The sequence below is a fragment of the Belonocnema kinseyi genome, chromosome 8 (genome assembly GCF_010883055.1).
Source record: "Belonocnema kinseyi isolate 2016_QV_RU_SX_M_011 chromosome 8, B_treatae_v1, whole genome shotgun sequence".
Lineage (NCBI taxonomy): Eukaryota > Metazoa > Arthropoda > Insecta > Hymenoptera > Cynipidae > Belonocnema > Belonocnema kinseyi.
In genome coordinates this window covers 104,314,199-104,335,997 of record NC_046664.1, presented here as the reverse complement: position 1 = coordinate 104,335,997, position 21,799 = coordinate 104,314,199, and the positions used below count along the sequence as shown (strand labels likewise).

The following is a 21,799-nucleotide window of genomic DNA, read 5'->3' as shown; positions in this document are numbered from 1 at the left end:
TCGATTTATAATTTTTGTGATTTTTAATGGGCTGGTAAATAAACGAAAATCGACTTCATAAGTATGGACATTTTCATACATGTAATTTAAAACTTAAAAAACAAGAACAAATTTGGACATAATTTTTTTATCAACATTTTATAGCTGTTTCCTGCTGTCAATGAAAAGTCCTCTTTTTTATGGCGAACATGATTGCAAGTGACTGAAACGTCTGAAACAAAAAAATCAAACGGGATTAGAAAGAGTACATGTTTGGATAGGAAATAGACTACGATCATTTATTTCAGACAAAAATTTACGAAATGGCGGACTTTTGGATTTTATTTTTCAAAAATTCAATTTTTTTCAATTAAAAATCAAGATAAAAATTAAAGAAGATCTTTATCAATCTTCTTTATAATAGTATCAGTTATTGCTATTATGGTATAGAAAAACATATTAAAATTTCAGACCGATCGGTTGAATATTTTTTGGGTTACAATGCCCGCTAATCGTAAAAACACTGTTTTGAGAAAAATGCATTAAAGTTTTGTGAAGCAAATTTTTTGTTTATAACACCTACTCACAGGTAGTCACATAGTAAGCCGAGGGGGACTGAATTACGGCAAGGGTATTATGAAAAGCCGACAAGGAAACCGTGTACTAGTGCGTCGAGCCCATGCCGCGCGCGCGCTCTCGCCTCCGTCTGAAGAAGTTTCGCCCGACATATTTGAAAAATGATTGGCGCCACTTATAGTATGAACTCTTAGAAATAAAATTTTGATCGCTGACTCAATTTCAAGTGATAATTTGTTAAAATTACTATCTAGCCCTCTTATTAACTGGTCATTGTTCTAATTTATAAAATAAAATCATATTTGTATTATTCTAGATGCACAGAAACGAAAGGTTCTCAAAAGAGTACCACGAAAAGATCAAAACTCTTTTAGAAGTTATGATGCCCTATCTGATGAATAAATATAAAGAAATGCCTATCGAAACTCACGAACTGAACAAGAGTCTTGCGCATTTTCTGAAGGTATGTTATTTTCCCTCAAATAGAAACTGATTCTCCTAAAAAAGCAAAATTTGAATGTGTTACTAAAAAAACTTTCTTCTCTTAATTGCACGATTCCCTTCCCACAGAGATGCCTTACGTTTATGGACAGAGGTTTCGTTTTCCGTTTAATCAATTCCTACATGGATAACTTTTCTCCTGGAGATTCGCGAGCCCTGCACGATTTCAAGTTCGCCTTCCTACAAGTCGTTTGTTCCCACGAACACTTTGTTTCCTTTAATCTACCAATGATGCAGTCTAGAATTACCTCCAGAGGTAAGTTTTCACAAATCAGGAGTTATATCGCTCATGCAATCTTGTAACGTATTGATTTTATGCCTTAACTCCGAAGAGACAGAGACAGAACCTGATTGTGATGGTATGTGAAATTAAATTCATACACTCCCATCTTTATTGTGGTTTTTTATTGTAGCCATAGTGAATGGGAGTTGCGCACTTTTTTTTATTTCACATCACTATATAACTGATCCTCAGATTCCTGCCTGGAAAATCCACGTGGAATGTCGTCCATTATTGTGTTCATACTGATTCGTTTTTAGAAAATACTTTTTTCAATTTACATCTGCATAGAACTATACTCTATGCAACATGTGGCTACGATTGAAGTTTACTTGCGGCTTCGCATTCGGGTCAATTTTTGAAATAATTAATATTAAATGCGAGTCTAGGTATATTTAAAAACGAATCAATGAGAAAAACACCTACTTGAGCAAAAATATATATTTTAGCTCACGTATTTTTACAAAAATTATAAAGCCGAGTTTCTTTTAACCCATTATTCATCCATTTTAGTCTAGTTTGTATTTTTTAAATGTAAAAGCAGGGTTTCCACTAAAATATGTATTTCCTTGAAAGTTATTTTTATGAAAATTAATTTTTCAACATCTTTTAAAGGCTTCAAAGTTTCAGTATTTTAAAGCTTAGTTACGATTTCCAAGTTTGCCTTTTTTTCAAGTTTCTAGTTTGGATGAATTTAAATGAACAAAAATATTGGTGGAATCTCTGTACTTATAGCCTGAAATAATTTATTAATCACGAAACACTCAAGATAATTTATTATTAGTCTGTTCCACGCACGAGGTTACACGTTTTCTCGGAAAGTTTTGAAGATATTTTGTTCCTAATAAATTGCCCAGTCCTCATTGTTGTCTAGAATAGCCTGACACCTTCTCGGCATGCTTTCAGCCAGTTTTTCTACATAATCAATAGAGAATGAGCGCGATATCTCCCTGATATGTCGACAGAGCTGCTTTAAGGTGAACACACGCTTTCCTGTGAGTTTCCTTTTCATTATACTCGAGACGTTTTCAATGGGGTTCGATTGAACCACTTTCGACCAGTCGCGATTGACATTTTATTCACCCCAGGCCAGGCCTTTTTCCATGTGGGTATCCGAGGATAATGGTTTCTGCCTCGCGGTACGGTAATGGATCTTCGCCTCAGCTAATCTGAGTCTTATCGTGTTTACGATCACGTTTATTCCCTTTTCAGAGAGTCTGGCCTTCGCTTGACGAAGCCTCAGAGTGGGGTTTCGCTGGAATATCCCGATGATGGCTTTGTCTTTCTTTCGCGTTGTAGCTCGCTTCTCTACTTGTTTTGGCAGGTCGTTAACGGTTTTCGACTCCCTAAATCGCTGAACCCATTGCATTTTAGCAGCATCGGAGTATGTTAAATGTGGACCAAGTGGATGGATGCACAAGAAGACCGCTTCAAAACGTTTACTGTAAACAGCACTCATCTTACTATTATTCGGCTCTCTACAACAGATTGCGCGATACTGTAACGAGTTGAGTAGTGCGTTCCAACCCTTTGAATGTACTTTCAAGCAAAAGAAAAGGAACAAAGTATCTTCAAACCTTTACCAAAAAAACGTGTAACCTCATGAATAGAACAGACTGTATATAATGCCTTGATCGAGTATATTACTTCACTAATTGGTACACATGAAATACTGCAATCACTTATATAAATCAGCTTGTTCTCACTTGCTATCAAACATTTAAAATTTAAAATCGTAAAAAAATTTTATTCAAATGTTTTACTGTTTTAGCTTGAGATCGTTCAATTTTAGATACTTCTACAATTTAGTTCAATGTTTCATATTGAAATATCCTTGAGAAAATCCATTTCAAATCATACTAAAGTGAGGTTATGATTCCGTAAGTTCTGGCTCGAACTTCTCATGCGCAGCAGCTAGAAAAAGTCTAAAACTGCTTTTTATCACGGTTTCGAAATTGCTCACTTTCCGCACGCAATGCATGCATCGAAAAGCGAACATTTGGTGCATGCGTTACCAAATAATATATTTTCTGAAAACCCTAACCTTTTTTTATTGTTACCAATATTATTTTAAAGTTTCTGCTAACAAAAGAATGGTATCGTATCGGCTTTATGCCGGCTAAACCACTTTTTGAGACCGGGATAAAAATAAAACTCACAAGATTAGTTTTTGAAAAACGAAGCTCAACATTCAAATACGCATAACTTCGTAGACAATTTCTAGAACCTGTCTGATTTGAAATGGATTCGATTTCTTATTGTTAAATTTTTGACTCTTCTAAATTTTCATATCATAAACATTTCATGAGTTTAACATTTCTTTTTAGATAAGGGGCTTCCATAACCCACGTAACCCCATTTTTGCCACTGTTTGACCCCCCATGTGGTCCACCGTGGTATTATCTTAGACCCCCCCCCCATCCTCTAGGGGAGGGCTCGCCACTTCAAGCAGGTGCTGGCTGCCACGACAAGTGACTGCCGCCACGTTTTTCTGTCATTTTTTCTTCGTTTTCCAGGAATCGAACGAAGGGTTACGGTCACGGTAAATTACGTCTCGCCGTCAGTCACGCCGGGGGTCTGACTTTTGTACTCGAATTTACAATACAATTCATTTCCAATTTCAATTTCATTTTAAATTTACAACGTGAATCAAATTTGTTTGCAAATTAAACCTCAAATGAAAGCCTTAAAAAGGTGGGAAAATTTGGAGAGTTTTTAATTAAAATTCAGAAAGAATAAAGAAAAACGACGTCCGCCAAAATCCCTTCTCCTTTATTTTGTAAAGTGTAAACTCTACTCTATAATGACCGTGAAGAGCTGGGAACCAGTCGAACACCAAGACTTATTATTGCCAGTTTGACCTAGTCTCTTGACTGCCACTGGAAGCCAATGCAGTCAATGGCTGCCTTCTGGTGAGCCCTGCTCTAATGTGCTACGTAGTTTTTTTCTATTTCTTTTACAGCGTAAATTAAACAAAAAATTATGAGTGGTAGCCACCACGCACGAGAGAAGAGCTACTTTGCTCAACTCGGTTCGGTTCGTTGGGATCGAATTTAGGACTCCGCGTGCTATTTCAAAAAAAAGAGTAGGCTATGTGTTTTATTATTTTTTTTTTACACCTGAATATAAAACCACGTGACTCGGACTCGTAAAGATGTGTACTAGCTTGGCCTTTTGTCGACCCCTCCCCTGAAGCAACCGCGTGGTTTATGAATGGCCCCATATTCAATTTTTCTAATTTTAATTCGGAACTACAGTGAAACTGATACTGTGCCGTTTTAAGGGCTGTTGATGGTTGGGCACAAACCCGATTGAGTTCCGCACCGTTTTTGCGTGGTCACGCGTGAGTGACCGCCGCCCACCCCGCACAGCTCCTTTTGCTCCTACTTGCGGCGCGGCGTTAGTTCTCGGAAGAACTACATTAGGGGCCCTGTATCAGAGTTTCACTGTATTCACAACATCATATTTTTAATTTAAAATTCGTTTGATTGTTGACGCTTTTGATAAATGTTCACGTTTTAAAGCTTAGAATGAAAATTTATTCAATTTGGAATTTAGAAAAGGTTTCAAAATGTGAACTTTATTCCAGTCATTTCGCTTGCAATGCTTTTTCAATCACTTGCAATGCTTTTTCAATCACTTGAAATCATGTGCATTGAATGTGAATTATTTATAATCACCAGAATATACTCCTCAAACTCGATTCATCACATCATATTCATTACACAATATTGTGCTTGCGGACATTCTACACTCAAGCTACCATTTCTAAATTTTAATGTTTGTTAATATCACCGTTTCTTGTTACATTAGAGTTTACGATTTTAATCATTTCTGCAATGAATAAAGAATTCACATAATAAGAAAGTTCCATATGGTTTACAGACCTTCTGAACGAATATTGTCTGACAGAAGATTTCTGCAAGCAACATTTCTTAGCTGGACTCCTGCTTCAAGAAGTGAAGACATCTCTTTGTGAAGTCGTTCAAGTCAGAAAGACTGCCATTTCAACGTTGAGAGATTTGATGGCAAAACATGAATTGGATGATCGATACCAAAATAAGGTTTGGGTTTTGATATAATAAATATAATCAATTATCTAGGACTAGAATTGTATTTCTAGATTCCTAATATTGCTTAAATTTTAAATCCTATTTTAGTTTCCAATTTCTCAATGTTATAGGGCCAATTGAGCAGAATTGCCTCACTGTATATACCATGGTTAGGTATCGTTTTAGAAAATCTACATCGACTTGAGTATAAGAACGACGTCAAAGCAGACGTCAAGCAAAATTCCAATAGAGTCTCTACAAACAATTCTTTCTCAATGAGTAAAGAAGCAAACAACGTGGCGGCTTCTAGCACTCCGAAATCAATACACAGGTGCATTATATTACAAATAAATATTCAAAATTTTTGAAGTAGCACTTGATCGTAAATGAACAGTTTTTATAAATTGTTTTGTAGATTGACTATGCACTTGGATTCGCAGTCACCAATCAGAGCCTCGATGCACTTGAGGGACTCGTCGTACTTTGCTGCGATAGCTGGTCAAACTATGGTGAACGGATATTCTTGCGCCAGTATAGAGTCCGATGTTTCGACCATGTCTAGTGCCTCGCAATCAAATTTTTCGCAAGATACTACAATTACTAGAGAGCCTTTGGAAAATGGAACGAAAGATCTAAAGGGACATTCCAGATCGTTGAGTGTCACGCAAGCTTCTAATAGAAGCGATAAGTTGCAACCTCTGGAAGTAAAAGATGTGCTGCTTTGTTTTATGTTTATCATAAAGTACCTCGGGGATCATCAAATAATTGCGTGGTGGCATCAGTGCAATGACGCTGAAATTCTAAACTTCTTTACTATTGTTGAGTGAGTTTTTAATACTTTTGTCTGAAGTAGTGTATAAACCTAAATACAGTGAACTTCCACCTACTTGAGTGGCCTTGAAACGTACACGTTCCGTTATTTGAAGGCTGTAGGAACCCCCACCTCTGCCGCGACCTTCAGGTTATTTTTGTCAAGCGACGTTCATTCGCTGCTCTGGCCTTGTGTCGATGATAACAAACTTTCAACGGCGCATCTGCCGAAAAGTGCGGGTTAGCCGTTAGCCTGAATTAATGTCAGTGTTTTTGTTGACGTTCGACGTAAACAAATACACATAACATTTCCTGGAAATACTGCAATTTGCCAAATAAAAATGAATACGATAAAATAAAAAAAGACTAAAATATTTCACGTCATATTGAGTGTTTCAGCTTGACGTCACGGCTGTAATAGGATAGGCGGAAATGCCAGGAAGGTTAGCATAGTTCGTACATCTTGACGTAGGAATGCATAGGCCTTCTTGGAGAAAATGTTCTAAACGTAAAAGTAAGTTTCTTCTTTTGTCGATTCCGGACCTTTCGGTGTCACAAAACACAATTAACTGTCCGAGATGTGTGGTTAGAGTACCCGATCTGATACAGTAACCTGAAATTTTGGATTTTTTATTTTACTTCGTAAAACTAAAAAGGTCGCCAATCGACAAAAGAATGGAGCATGACTGAGAAAATACATTCCACACTTGGTAAATATTTCTATTCGTATATTTATGAATTACTTTTAGTTTAGAATATTTTCTCAAAAAAGTTGTCTGCAATCCCATGACGCACATAGGTTACTTTTTTAATGATGCAAACAAATTTGCTTGGATCCGTGTCGCCACCTACAGCGTTCTGAACCATTGGAAATTGAATTTGAAGCAATTACAAAGATATTAGACGACCGCATTTGTTGTTTTTGTCCTCTATTAACTTTGTCCTACGGTCGTACTATAGCATTTTTAACGAAAATCGAGAAATTTTCAATATTTATTAGTCACTTGGTAGCGAATGCTCGCTCAGAATCCGACAAAAATTATTCTCACAAACCATTATGTCTTACGTATTTTCTCCCGCTGACTATTTTCACGTAAAAGTTCGAAATAAGCAAATTTTACGAGATAAAGCTCAAAACTAACTTTACAATTGTGTTCAGTGGACAAAATTACTTGAATACAGCCTGTTCAACGAGAGAACGAAATCGACCGCGCATTTTTTTTCTTAAGGGAGGCGTCGACAAACTTTTTTCTTCGGTATACAGCCAATCGCTGTTGAAGGAAAACACAATGTTTACATTCTCATCATTTATGATTGAGAAGGTATTAGAATTGTCGGAAGTTTGACATCACACTTTTTCAACGGATCTCCACGTTTCGAGACCCCCTGAATCCGAAAATCAGGTATTCAAGATGGCGTCTGTCTGTCTGTAAACACGATAACTCTCGAAAAAATGAACGAATCAAATTCATCTTTGGCACACTTTTTTTAGGTCCTAAAAGAAAGGACCAGTTCGTGAACCAGCCATTTTTGATAAAAATTCAAAAAGTGAGCGCATTTTGAAAATTTTTGAGACAACTTTTTTCTGAATTTGAAAATTCTATGTACGGATATTTATAGTATTAAAAAGAACAAACAATTTATCCTAATGACTTTTTTCGATAAAAAGAAAATTCTCAGAGTTATAGCGTTTTCAAAATTTTTTTAATCAACCGAAAATCAAGATTTGAAGCCGAAAAACGCACGATATGAAAAAAAGTCAAGAGAAGAAAAACATTTCTTTTTGAAAGCCCTACAAGATTATAATAACCAATTTTTGAATTTTCTTCAAAAATCGAAAATTCAAATTTTGATTGCACAAAAAATAATGGAAAATAAAAAAATCCATTTTGTGGACAAACTATGTGGGATACGAAAAAAGATGAATTAACAAAAATGATTATCCCAAAAGAGATTTACAATTTCGTTAAGAATCACTTCTTAATAGGAGGCGTACTTTTTGTTTTATTCGTGAAAAAAAAACGTTGAAAAAAGAATAAAATAAAATAAAAATGTGTGGAAAAATGACGAAAGTTACGAGAAAAAAAATCCAACAAAACCTGTTTACAAATGTCTGTCGGAAATCGAGCACGCAGCGCGAGTGTCAATATGAGAATGTGTACCTTACCTGCGGGGGTCCTACGTCTACACTTTCTTCTTAAGTGCATTCATTCAAAACAAGCTTTTTTCGAAATTTTCTTTAAATTTTAGCTTTTTTTTACTTAAAGCATGATAATCGAGACCTGCAGCCGTTAAATCTTCAATATGACCATAGAATCGTGTTCAGCGGGATAAAATACGTAAGATATGATGGTTTGGGAGCATAATTTTTGTCGGATTCCGAAGCGAGCATTCGCTACCAAGTGACTAATAAATATTTAAAATTTCTTGATTTTCGTTAAAAATGCTATAGTACGACCGTAGGATAAAGTTAATACGGAGGACAAAAACAATAAATGCGGTAGTCTAATGTCTTTGTAATTGCTTCAAATTCAATTTCCAATGGTTCAGAACGCTGTAGGTGGCGACACTGATCCAAGCAAATTTTTTTGCATCATTAAAAAAAGTAACCTATGTGTGAGACGCCATACTAAACTACTCAATTCGAAACAATGAGGGCTTCTCGCTCTTAGCGCTTCTTTTTTTTTTAATTGGTCATTCACTGGCATGGGCGTGACCGCACAACCCGTACAGTAACCATGGTGGAAGGTGACGGAACTGCGCAATCTCAAATAAGCCTGTGTAGGGGATTTCGAATAGGGGAACTTTCAAATAGGCGAGCTTTCAATAGGTGGAAGTTTAGTGTACTATTCCAGCAAACTCAGCTTGTTTAGCAATCCGGGGCATCTAGGAATTTTCTGGAAATTTCGTGCACCTGAAAAAATACGGGGAAATGCCGGGAATTTGTAGCATTACAAATGTAACACTTTCAGTTCCATTGTTATTCAACAATTGTTTCTTCCCCAAAGTCTAGGATGTCATTCTGGATTGAAGTATTTTTGACCACTCTTACAGAATGATTGCAAAAAAAGTTTACGTAAATAATAACATTTTCTTGAGCTTATATTTCATCGACTTTTATTGATGTTTTGACAAAAGTTTGCTGATTTTTCATTCGATTCTGTCAAGATCTGAACTAGGAACAAATAAGTTGTCATAATATAACAAATTTAAATCCTTAATAAATTCAGTTTGCAAATATAAGAATTCAAGGTTATATCAGCACAATTGTTTTATCTAAGATGCCTTTAAATGTTCGTCCTGTCTTGTTTTAAATTTTAGTTTAGAAGTAGTAAATGTTCTATTTTTCTGATAGACACAATGTTTTGACCTTTCATTTCTAGGTATTTTCATTAAAACTTATCCTAAATCGGTCCTCTTCGTAAAACCATGCAGATCCTGAGAAAATAATATCAATTTTGTAATGTCTTCTAGTACCTTTTACTATTATTTCAGCTAATAATGAGTTACCAAATGGAAACACAATAATAAACTAAATAAATTGAAACATCACAATAAAAAAATCGAAAATAACGTTAATGTCGATCCGAGAAATCTGAGATTTTTCCGGAAATTTGAAAACGAAATTTCGTTAGACACCCTGTAAATGTCGATTTATAATTTATTCTTTCAGAATGAGTCTTCAGCACTTTAAATATGTTGGAAGAAGACAAATTGCTGCGAATACAACAAAGGAGCCAGGAAAGCCAAGGGCGGTAAAAGCAATGACGTTGCCAGCAAGAATGGCTCCTCCGGATTTTACAAACGACAGTCCAACAACTGGAACTCTTCAACCACACAATACAGCAGTTAGAGAAAATTTGGTTGAAAATGATAGTGGGAAAAGTTACCAAGCTTTGCTTGAAGCAAACCTCGCAACTGAAGTCGGGCTAGTCGCGTTAGACTGTTTAGGACTTTTTTGTATACATTTCAAAGTAAGTTTTGAAACATAATTCAATATTGAAGGATTATAAATTTAATATTTATGAAGCTAGTTAAAATAATTGTGTTTTTTTTTCTATAGGACGTGTTGCTCACGAATGATGGCAATAACCCAGTGATGCAGAAATTGTTTACTATTTATTTGCTCTTTCTTCAACTTGGTCAGTCGGAAACTCTATTTCGGCATGTCTTTGCAGGACTTCGAGCTTTTCTGAACAACTACTCCATAATTTTATTTCGAGGTAAGTCTTTTACATACGATTATTCACTATTCAAGCTTATTGGTTACCATATTTAACGTATTGATGACTAGCATCTTTCCTACTCGAAACGAGAACAAATCTTTTTCTGCCCTTATCTGTCAATTAAAAATATTTAAATACGTCGTCACTATGTCAAATTGCTCTAAAATACTTTTATTTTATTCGTAGGAAATGCAGTATTATGTGGACGATTGTGTTACGAGTTGCTGAGATGCTGCAATAGTAAACTGAGTTCGATCAGACAAGAGTCATGTGCCTTACTTTACTTGCTCATGAGAAGTAACTTTGAATTCACCAGCAGAAAAGGATTGATTCGAGTACATTTACAGGTACAAATTAGAATTTTAATCCCCGAATAACTAAGAAAACTGAAATACTGGCAAAAATTTAAGATGTTACAAGAACTATCAGAATCTTATAAATCGGATATTTCTATTCTTAAATCCAACATATTTAATAGAAAGTTAGAGAAAGTGATAGTTTTGCTCCTCTGAAAGAACCTATCTCAATGAAAATATCTTTACCGAATATTTTGGGTACAACCTAGAGCCAAGAATGCGATCATAAATATAGTTCTTTTCTCGAAGTCTTGGTGAACGATGTCAGGGCTCGAGTGTGCAATGGATACTGCTGTCCGAAAATCGTATTTCTGAAAAATGGGCACTTCGCGTTTTCGACAATTTATTCTATCGCGAAAAAGATGATTATAAAGCACTCTCAGGGTTGCATTATGACTGTAGAGACACGTCCTGCTCGCGTGACTGGGGCATGCGGATAGTGTGTGTTCTAGGTACTGAGTGGGTACGTGACACACTCTACACCTATCGCTGGGAACTTCTTGACATAAATTGCGATCACGGTAAACTACGATGGAAATGACAATATCCTGACATGCGAAAATGAAACCTTCTATACCTGAATTAAGTCCTGATGATCTAAGCAAAGCAAAAGTTTGCTCCTTTGACAAGGACTTAAACTTAACCGAGCGAAATGTCCAAGAGCCTCTACAGACTTTTCCGTGAGTCTCCTTGTAATTTGGCTGTAGGTCACGCCTGCTGCCAACAGGCAAATCGCAAGGAGACTCGCCGAAAAAGTCCATTGATCCTTTTGGAAATTTTGCTCGGCTAAGTTCACGGTGTGAGAGTACAGCAGAGCTTGCTATTAAGGAGGGCATGTGATACAGTGAAACCCTTCAATAGCCCTTCTTTCTATAGCCCTTCCGACAATTGACGCCGCGCTGTTGGTAGGTGTGACAGGAGCTGCGTGGGGTCTGCGGTTGTTACTCAGGCGTGAACAAACAAAAGCCGAGCGGGCTAAAATGAGTTCCCACCCACCGTCAGCCCCAAAATCGGCCATATAGACGAATTTCACTGTACTTAGAAAATTATCGATTTTACCAGTTTTAGGTTCCCCCGGCTTTTTTCCAAGGATAATAAATACTTTGTCTTAAAATTTTGGGACATGATAGGGAGCATGCTAACGGACGACCCCGCACACTTTTTGTGGCTTAATTCAAAAAATTTTAATTTTGCTAAATTTGATTAATTTGTGTGGCGCTTAGGAATTAGTATCGATTTTATCAGTGTTAGATTCCCTCAGATTTTTCTTACAATAATGAAGATTTTGTCTTGAAAATCTGGAGAATGATAGCGAACATGCTCACGGATGTCCCCGAACACTTTTTTTGTGGTTTAATTAAAAAATTAATTTTTGCTAAATTTGATGTGTGTATATTTCGAGGTTATGTGTGTTACAACTCTCTCATAATTATTTTTGAGTGCTGCCGACAGCATCGGTACGACAGAGACCTACATTATCGAAGTAATAGAGCTGGAAAACGATCCTAACGTCAAAATGTTGCACATGCATAAAGTTTTTATTTAAGACAACAATTTTTTTGTTATAAACCACAAAAAACAGTTCAGGGACGTTCGCTATGATATTTTATAGCATCTTCGAATTCAGTTTTGAAAAAATTTCTTTTTGTGGCAAAAAAACCGGGGGAAATGTACCCGATTGACCACACACGGCGAAATATCGCATACCCTTAACCCAAGTAACGTGGCATTTTTGCATGTGAGCTGTGCTTATTTTCCATACAGCCTTATTCTTTTATTCGGTGCTCTACGAGGAAGGACGAACTCTTTGTACGCGGAGCAATTCCCCAGATGATGTATGAAAGAGGAGGAAGAAACATTAAGGTCAATGGCGGAAAGCAGGCACTTCTTGAGAGTTGATCGCAATGTGAGGACAAGAAGGAAAATTAATATCCAGGTTCCTCCTAAGCCCCAGGACCTGGCTGTAGTGCATACCTCCCTTCGTGAAGATATCTCGAAAGAGTTTCTGGACAATCGATTGTTTAGTTTATGGTGCTGCGAAAGCTTTGATTCAAATCGAAGGCTAAAACCGACGATAGATCAAAAAACCAAAATACGCTTCCATCAAATGAACAAGAAGATTGAATGGACAAGACAGAATGTGTCCCATATTCAGTGTGTGATTGATTACATAGTATCTAATGGACCGTTCATGGAAAAAGTTAGAAATTTTGCCCAAGATCTCAGGATCTACAATCACACATTGAATAAGTCAAAGCTTCTGACAATCAAGAAGCATATTGTGGCAAAATACATGTGTTATCTGAAGCAAGGAGGAGAATACAGAAAAGGGAGGGATGGGTCAGGGAGAATCAATAGTTTCTCGCCTCTTCAGCGATCACCCTGTTTCTTTCAAAAATCCACTCAAGTCGAAAGAGGTAGAGACTTTTTAGAGAGAGGTATACAAGATTCCGAAAACACTGGACTTGATGCAAGATACTGATAATATCATCCGTTTCAAGGAGTTTTGCGATAACCTCATAACATCTGAAGAGGAATGTCCATCAAGCACTGCCGAAGAGGTAAAAAAAGCACTTAGGGGCACGAAGAACTTTTCCGCTGCAGGTCCAGAATGAATCAAGAACTTCTGATGAAAGAAGTTCTATACACGAACATCTGGCCTGCATATTCACCTCATATTTAAAGTCGAAAAAGTCCATTTAGCTGTGACTGGTGTTAGGACGCACTATACATTAACCGAAAAAGACGACTAGTCCAACCCAGAGGATTACAGGTCTATAACTTGTTTGAACACGTTGTATAAGATCTTTACAGATGTCCTAAACGCTAGGGTTGTTTGAAGAATTGAGTCTGTGTGAACAAAGATGTACTAACAATATGGTTTGAAGAAATGTGTAGCAGGATGCCGAGAGAACCTGCTAATTTGTAGGGACGTCTGCAAAGACACAGCAGCCCTTCAACGCGTTCTGTGAATGGCCTGGATTGAATATCGGAAAACTTTCGATTCAACTTCTCATAGACTTATCATCTCTCCGTTGGAAAGCTTGAAGGTTCATCCACACATAGTGAGATGCATAGAGAGATTGGTGCCCCCTCGGAAAACTAGATTTACTATCTCATCTGGAAATTATCGTAACGAACAGCTCACCTTCCATAGGAGCGTCTGCGGGCGATACCATGAGTCCCCTGCTCTTTTGCGTTACACGTCTGTCTCTATCTCTCGCACAACGTAGTTCTCCTGAATACCTCTGCGGTGACACTAATCATTAAGCGCATAAGGTCATTCATGTATTTTATATGGCTGACCTGAAGATGAATTCTCCTGGTGCAAGCAAACTTCAACTTGCCAAGAATAATCTGAAGAAAGTTCAGATTATTAGCGTTCCCGATGACCCCGAGCTTGTGGATATAAGTGTTGAGAGACATCTTGACACTCGAGAGAGGAGGTGCCTTAAAGCCGCTTTCAGGACGTAATATCAGGGATGGAGTCTCTGCGAAGCAGCTACAAGCATCTTCTTCGACAGATTTGGTCTTCAAATCTGTCGACGTTGAATAATGTATATGCGTAATATATAATATAATATAATGCGTAAGATCATGTATGTGCATACGAGCTTGAATATCAATTCGCCCATTTGTCGCCCAATGTCTTAATAACCGAATTGTTCTGAATACAGCTTACATAGTTGCAAATGGCAGAGATCCTATCCTAAAAATGGTCAAGAAACTCGAGATAATTGGCAAAGAAGCGTTCCTTTACAGAGCTGCGGAGCAGGCGGCCCAGACCCTTAGTTATGCACACGAACAAAAGCATGCGCCTTAAGTCTTCTGTTCCGCGACTTCATATCTCAACCCGTGAAAGTGATCGCGGAACACTAAACCTTGTCGTCACAACAATATTATTCTGGGTACAGTACATATAGTCGCAAATGGACGAGACCCTCTTCTTAAAATAGTTAGGAAGCGGGAAGAAGTGGGAAAAGGAGTGTTTCTGTGCGGAGCAGTGGAGAAGCCTGCTGCATCACTCGGCCTTGACTTCAATATCAGGGGAGAGCAAAATGCATAAATTCTTTTCCATCTCGAGTGCTCATTTCTAAAGGCCCGAATTAAGAAAGCACAGGAGAAACACTTCCGCGAGTAACTCATCGACTAGAGGATGCACGGAATCTTCCACAAAAATTGGAAGGATCAGTCTTCAGGGTGCAGGACACTTCTGCCGGGTCTTTTTATTGAGTCCATTTCAGGCTGTAACCACCTACCTCACTGTCCCGAAACGTGTTTACAGCTGAAATTTTACCGCTATTTCGCCGGGAGCGGGTACAATTTTTCAGAATGGCACCTGCTCCTGGTGAAATCCCACCGCTGTCTTTATGACAAACTTTTAACTATATATTTAGTAAGCCAACATGATAACATGAGAAAAGTAAAATTGCCAAAGAAAACTTAAATAATCATATTGAATTGAATTTGCAAAAAAGCTATTGTGGGTATGTTTTACTGCACTCATGAATCAGGGAATCTTCCTAACTTTTTTTTTGTATATTATAAAAACGTATGGACACATTTTTTGCCAGATATTATTATGATCTCGAGTGTACTCATGTTTCTGCTGAAGTGTGGCCAATTGTCCGAAAAATTGGAAAATCCGAGAATAGATTGAGAAGTTTATAAGACCCGGAAAAATTCGGGAAATAACAATTATTGTAATTTTTGGACCGAGGATTTAAAATTCTTTCATAAGGCCAAGATTCCAATGGGTAATTTTACACTTTGAAACTGTTTATTTAAAATTTTTTATATATTGGAGGTGTGTGCATTTTTTCAACATGATCAGTCATTTTTCGGCATCAGGTCTGATCAGTTCGTATTTAATATCTATGTTACTTTAAATTATAAACTCCTTATTTTTTAAGGTTTGAGTTTGGATATTTAAATAACTGAGGAAAATGTTTGAAATCCAGGAAATTTTTTATATTTCTTTCCTATTCTTGAGCGTCCAGTGGCCATCATATTTATTTGTATGCCTAAAAGTTGGTACTTTTGACAACCATACAAATTTTCAATGAATTTGCTTCCCAAATCGTTTTTGTTTACAAATGTCTTATATACACGGAGAGAAATTTAGAGATCTGAGTTAACGAAAGCGCATGATTTTAGAGCTACAATGTTTACCTGAGGACAAAGGGGCATGGCCTAATGTCTGCAGCTTTGAGACCGTTGCATTAAAAGCCAGGGTTCCGAGATCTTAGTTCTCGCGCCAAAGAGTGATAAAAACTTTGAGCAGTTCCGTGAATTAATATCTCGAAATTTCTTTCCGCGCAGTCAACAAATATTATATTTTCTTCTTGATAGCAAATTGACCATATTTATTTTATTGTTTGTTAAACAGGTCATCATTTCCGTTTCGAAAATGCTAGGAAACGTGATCGGTTTAAACAACTCTAGATTCCAAGAATCCTTGTCCCTCATAAACAGCTACGCTTCCTCTGATAAAGTTATGAAAGGCACAGGATTTCCTGTGGAAGTAAAAGACTTAAATAAGAGAATCAGAACGGTATTGATGGCCACAGCTCAGATGAGAGAACATAATAACGATCCCGAGATGCTGGTCGATTTACAGCACAGTTTGGCTAATTCCTATGCTAGCACTCCAGAATTAAGGCACACTTGGTTGGAAACTATGGCTAGGAATCATGCAAGGGATGGAAATTTCTCTGAAGTGGGTTTTCACTTTGATTTTATTGTTATTCTTAAATGGTGTTTCATATTTTTAATTGTGAACCTAGTTTTATTTGTGATTCTTAAATTTATTCGAAATTTTAGGCAGCGTGTTGTCAACTGCACATAGCAGCCTTGATGGCAGAGTATCTAAAGTTGAAAACAAATCACTCTTGGGGTGCAGAAGCCTTCGATTCAATATCGACAAACATCAGTATTGATGAGCGAGGCCTCAAGGTCGATGCTGGTGAGAGTTGTATGTCGTGAATGTTTCTTTACTGCTTCTAGTTTTACTTCATTTTCATTCATCTGATTTTTGAACTGCTTCCTACCTTCTTTATACTAGTTTTGCTATTGTATCATAACTTTGTTTTAATTTGTTTTCTACTGTTTGATTTACCTTAACTGTGAACTTGTCTATTATAGATTGCAATCTTCCTTCATTACGTATTTTGGATGTTTTAATTTTTGTGAAATGTCAGTGTGATTCGTCTCATTAATGTTATGCTGTCCAGTCATAAACGAAACAGTTTCACTCGGAATCACTACTCTCGCTTTTCCAGGTGTACAAGATATTCACTACAACGAGAGCCTCCTTCTCGAGCAGCTGGAAATTTGCGCAGAGATGTTAGAAAAGGCGGAACGTTTCGAACTTCTTGGTCCTTTATATCGCCTAATAATTCCCATTTACGAAAGCAAAAGAAACTATGAAGCTCTCTCTAATTGCTACTCCCATTTAACTCAGTCTTGTAACAAAGTTGTTGAAGTAACTCGAACTGGAAAGAGGCTTTTGGGTCGTTTTTATCGAGTAGCGTTTTTCGGTTCGGTAAGGATTCAAAAGTTTAATTTTGAAATTATATCAATAAACTTTAAAAACTCATCTGATCAGATTCCTTTGTCTTTTTTAGGCTTATTTCGAAGAAGAAAATGCGCAAGAGTACATCTACAAGGAGCCAAAAGTGACCTCGCTCTCTGAAATTTCCGAAAGACTTTACCACCTCTATTCAGAGAAATTTGGAGCAGAAAGCATGAAGATGATAATGGACTCCACACCTGTAGATGTTAGCGAATTGGATGCAAAAATGGCATACATCCAAGTAACTCATGTGACTCCTTATTTTGAAAAGACAGATTTGGAAGCTAGGCCGACAGAGTTTGAGCAAAGTCATGACGTGTCGTGTTTCATGTTCGAAACGCCTTTCACGAAAGAAGGAAAGGCGAGAGGAAATCCCGAAGAGCAGTGGAAAAGAAGAACGATTCTTACGAGTAAATAATGTTTCTATTTATAAAATGAAGTGAAAATTGTTTGAATAAATGTTTTTTTTTTCCAGCACAATGTACCTTCCCATATATAAAGAAACGCATTCCGGTAGTCGCAAAGAGAATAGTGGAGCTTAGTCCAATCGAAGTTGCCTTAGACGAAATGAGACAGCGAGTTCAGGAGCTGGAAGACGTAGCCTTGATAGATCCAACGGATGCGAAAAAACTTCAGCTGAGGCTGCAAGGAAGCGTTTGTGTAACGGTTAACGCTGGTCCACTGGCCTATGCTTCCGCCTTTTTAGATCCAGCCCTTTCTCCGCAGTACCCTGACGATAAAGTGGAGGAGTTGAAAGACGTTTTCAGGTATTATATTCAAATTGGAAAGCGAAATATTGATTATGATAGGAATTCCAAATTTTAAAGACAGTCATTCTAATTTAAAGTATATCGAACTATCAATATAATGAATTACATTCTGAAGATGGTGACAAAGATCTATGACAGCTTCGAGACAATTATTTTTATTATCTTATTTAAAAAGTTTCTCGAAAAAATATCCAAATAATGAATGAGTTTCGGAATCTGCACAGGTTCCCTCATCGGATTAAATGATATAAAAGAATCTTGTAATCTTCATGCTCAAAGTATACGAAGAAAGGTTATAAATATTAAATTAACTGTTTGCACATCATTAGATTTTAAAACAACAAAATTGAAGAAGTAAATATGATTGTGCTCTTGTGAGTGCTCGTAATAGCACAAGAACTCACAATAGCACATATTAACTTCAACTTTTTTGCTTCAACATCGAATAGTGAATAATTAACTAGCTTGATTTTTAATATTTCCAACCTTTCTCCGTATACTTTTAATATTAAGATTACTAGATTCTTTTAGAGTATTTGATCCGATGAGGGAGCCCGTGCAGGTTCGGAAACGCCGTATGTTAGCTGGATGTTTTTTTTTCCGCGAAACTTTTTAAATAAGATAATAAAAATAATTGTCTGGAAGCTGTCGTAGACCTTAATAATCATTTTCATATAAGTATATATTCCCAGACGTAAATAAGACGAAAGATTTTTCATTAAATCCGTTCTTCTAATTTAACATTCAAAAATTAAACTGAAGACAAATTTCATCTAAGTTCTTAAGAGCTTCACCGGATGTTCATTGTCGCGATTTTAACATGTCAATTAAGGCTTGAAATCGTAAAAAATCACTTAGCAATGTTTTATTATTTCATATTGACGGGAACATTACAAATTTTTAATGGTTATCAATAGAAAATAAATTCAAACTCTGTCTTATACCCTAAGGGTGGCCACCAGACAGAGAAAAATGGAAATGACCTTCAATTTGTCTAACCCATGGAAAACCCGGAAAATGACTAAATTTATTTTCGGACCAGGGACTTTTCTAATTCTTAGTCTTATAACTAGTAGAAAAGCTTATCAATCACTTTAAATGATAGTTCATATCATTTGATGAAATACTAATTTTATATACAATATTATTGTACAATTTAGAAACCGAGGCCTTAATATTAAAGAATATTTCATTCATAATATTCCAAATTGAATAATTTCAGTTTGAAACTTGATAAATTTCATCATTTTCCATGTATGTGTCTTGAAAGATTCTTGTTACGTATTTCATTAATTAGATTCACCTGCTATGCATTTTTTATTATGTATATGAGGGAAAATATCAAAACTGGGTTATTTTTTGCTATTGCACAATCACTATATGTGTTCAAAAATGTGACTACCTGCAATGCATGTCCAGTCAAAAAATGATGTTTAAATTGTCAAATAAAACCGGAAAATAGGAAAACTTGCATTTTTGACCTTAAATTGCGTTTTCCATTTTTGGTTTTACTTAGCACTCATTTTACTGGATATGCAATGCTTGCAACTTCAACTTTTTCATCAAAAGTGATGATTGTGAAATAACCTAAGAAGTTTGGATTGAAACATTAAAAATTGGTTTAAATTTTTTAATTTTAAATTAAGATCTCTTAAAGTTGAACAAATATGAATTGAAATAATTTCAAATTAAAACTCTGCAACTCTGCAGTTTGAAATTTTATTAGTTGGACAATTTTAAACTTGTGGTATGCGAAAAATAATATTTTTGAAATGAATGTTAGAAAATTAGAAAATTTTATTTCAAATTGCAAGGAAAATTTTTTAATAGAATGCATTCAAATAAGAATTCTAGACTGAAAAATTCTAATTTTTTTAGCGCAGATTCAAATTGCTTATAATTTTGCAATAAACAAACTTGAGTTTTTTTATTACTTTGGTTGATTTAACTTCACGGTATTTAAAAGTGAATAGACTAAGTCTAAAATTTCGAGAATCAAACAATTTCAAATTAAAAGCGTTTGAAGATATAAAATTTTTAATTTATTCATTTAAATTAAATAAGAAATAAATTGTCTTTTAAAGAATGTTTAATTTGTAAACCTTCAAGTTTGTACAATGTAAGTCTCTGATTTTAATCTTATAAATGAATATGGGAAAATAATTTGAAATTTCATACACTTTCTCTATACAAATATCATTTGCAGGGAATTCGTGAAGATATGCTATACCGCGCTGCAGATCAACGGCAAGCTAATCTCGTCAGATCAGTACGAGTACCAAGAGGTCTTGCGCGAAAATTACCAGAAGCTTTGCCAGAATCTGTCATCGTTGTTAGGTGAGCCAATCTGGCCTGACGATCAAATTGGAAGCTTCAAACGCAACAGCGCAGCACTCTTTAGTGCTATCAGTGGCACAAACAGTCACACCAGTACCGCCTAATTCTTAAGACTGATTTGATACGCATCTCGATACATTTTTGAGGACAAGTAGATTTTTCATGACACAAAGTATTTTATTTCTTTCTAAGCTTTCTAGGTCTAAGGGAAAAATAGAAATTCTTTTTTTCTAGCTCGAAAGTATTTTTTGTAAAGTAGGCCAGTACATTCTCAGCATTGAGCAGTTTCATTAAATAGTCGTATGTATTGTATTTTTACATCTAAGACTCCAAGGAACCAGTGCGATGATTGGATTTTTGAGCAACTTTAAGCCTAGATCAAGGAAAAAAAATGTGGGTCTTCCTTAATAATAATTCTAATTTGTCTTCCAAAATTCTTTTGTCTGAAAATTTAAATTAGATTTAAATTTAATCTATCCTGAAATTCTATTGCGAAAACTTTTTTGCATTTTGAAAGTTTGGTTTAAATTTTAAAGACTTTTCTGATTAAAATTTCCAATGGTTTACCGATGTCTGAATTATGAGATAAGATATTATATAATGCTGGTCTTTTGGTCATGCGAACACTGCCATATTATCAATTAAAGTTTTCATGGCTTATCAACTTATTTCTAAAAAGTCAGATTACGCTGGTTTTAAAGAAAAATTTCACCGGCATAGAATGAATACAACAAATGCTAAATGTCTACTATTTACATACTATGGAAGAGTGTCTGAAATTACAATTATCAAAAATTTATTGTTGTTTCCACAAAAAATTCAATTTCTTATCACTAAATAGATGCGTTAAATGTTAATAAGTAGTTCGTTGAAATCATGCTTACTATTAGTTCGTCTCTTTTGTATAAATAGCTTCATTCGATATAAGTATTGTGATATATATTGACAGGGTACAATGCTTTCCCGTCTTTGCACGCTGAATTTATACATAACTAATTTGTATATATTGGCTACCCCAAAAAAAAACTTTGCGATCGATAAAAGTTTGTTTCTAAAGCTCAAAAATAGTCGGGATATTTCAAATTAGTAAACTTTTTAGTTTACGTCCTAAAAAAGAAACAATTTGAAAGCAATTGTGTACCTTGAATGTACCATGTACCTTTCTATGTTATTCGTTGTATATTTTCGAGGGTTGTATCATACATAGAGATTAATTAGGGTAGAAGATAAAATTTATCTGATAGATATGCGAGATACAATTATTATCACTGATCAAATTGCAAGACATGTTTATTCTGCGAATCTTTCGCAATTTCATTGCAAATTGTGTGCGAGGTA

At 35.8% G+C, this 21,799-nt stretch overlaps 1 protein-coding gene across 4 annotated transcripts in view; it reads left to right on the top strand.

Annotated features, from left to right (window-relative positions):
- Positions 1–21,793, top strand: part of LOC117178020 (dedicator of cytokinesis protein 9) — a 30,196-nt gene extending 8,403 nt beyond the window's left edge. Inside the window, exons 13-27 of one of the 4 annotated variants that reach the window (XM_033369211.1) lie at positions 872–1,018; positions 1,126–1,312; positions 1,389–1,415; positions 5,222–5,400; positions 5,520–5,719; positions 5,804–6,211; positions 9,872–10,172; positions 10,262–10,421; positions 10,611–10,771; positions 16,170–16,499; positions 16,604–16,745; positions 17,062–17,324; positions 17,407–17,764; positions 17,830–18,121; positions 20,331–21,793. In XM_033369211.1, the coding sequence (XP_033225102.1) occupies positions 872–1,018; positions 1,126–1,312; positions 1,389–1,415; positions 5,222–5,400; positions 5,520–5,719; positions 5,804–6,211; positions 9,872–10,172; positions 10,262–10,421; positions 10,611–10,771; positions 16,170–16,499; positions 16,604–16,745; positions 17,062–17,324; positions 17,407–17,764; positions 17,830–18,121; positions 20,331–20,565 (3,390 nt within the window). In that variant the 3' untranslated portion in view covers positions 20,566–21,793. Of the gene's footprint in view, positions 1–871; positions 1,019–1,125; positions 1,313–1,388; positions 1,416–5,221; positions 5,401–5,519; positions 5,720–5,803; positions 6,212–9,871; positions 10,173–10,261; positions 10,422–10,610; positions 10,772–16,169; positions 16,500–16,603; positions 16,755–17,061; positions 17,325–17,406; positions 17,765–17,829; positions 18,122–20,330 lie in introns of all 4 variants that reach the window. The other 3 variants (XM_033369210.1, XM_033369212.1, XM_033369213.1) reach the window with 3 other exon arrangements.
- The last annotated feature ends 6 nt before the right edge of the window (positions 21,794–21,799 follow it).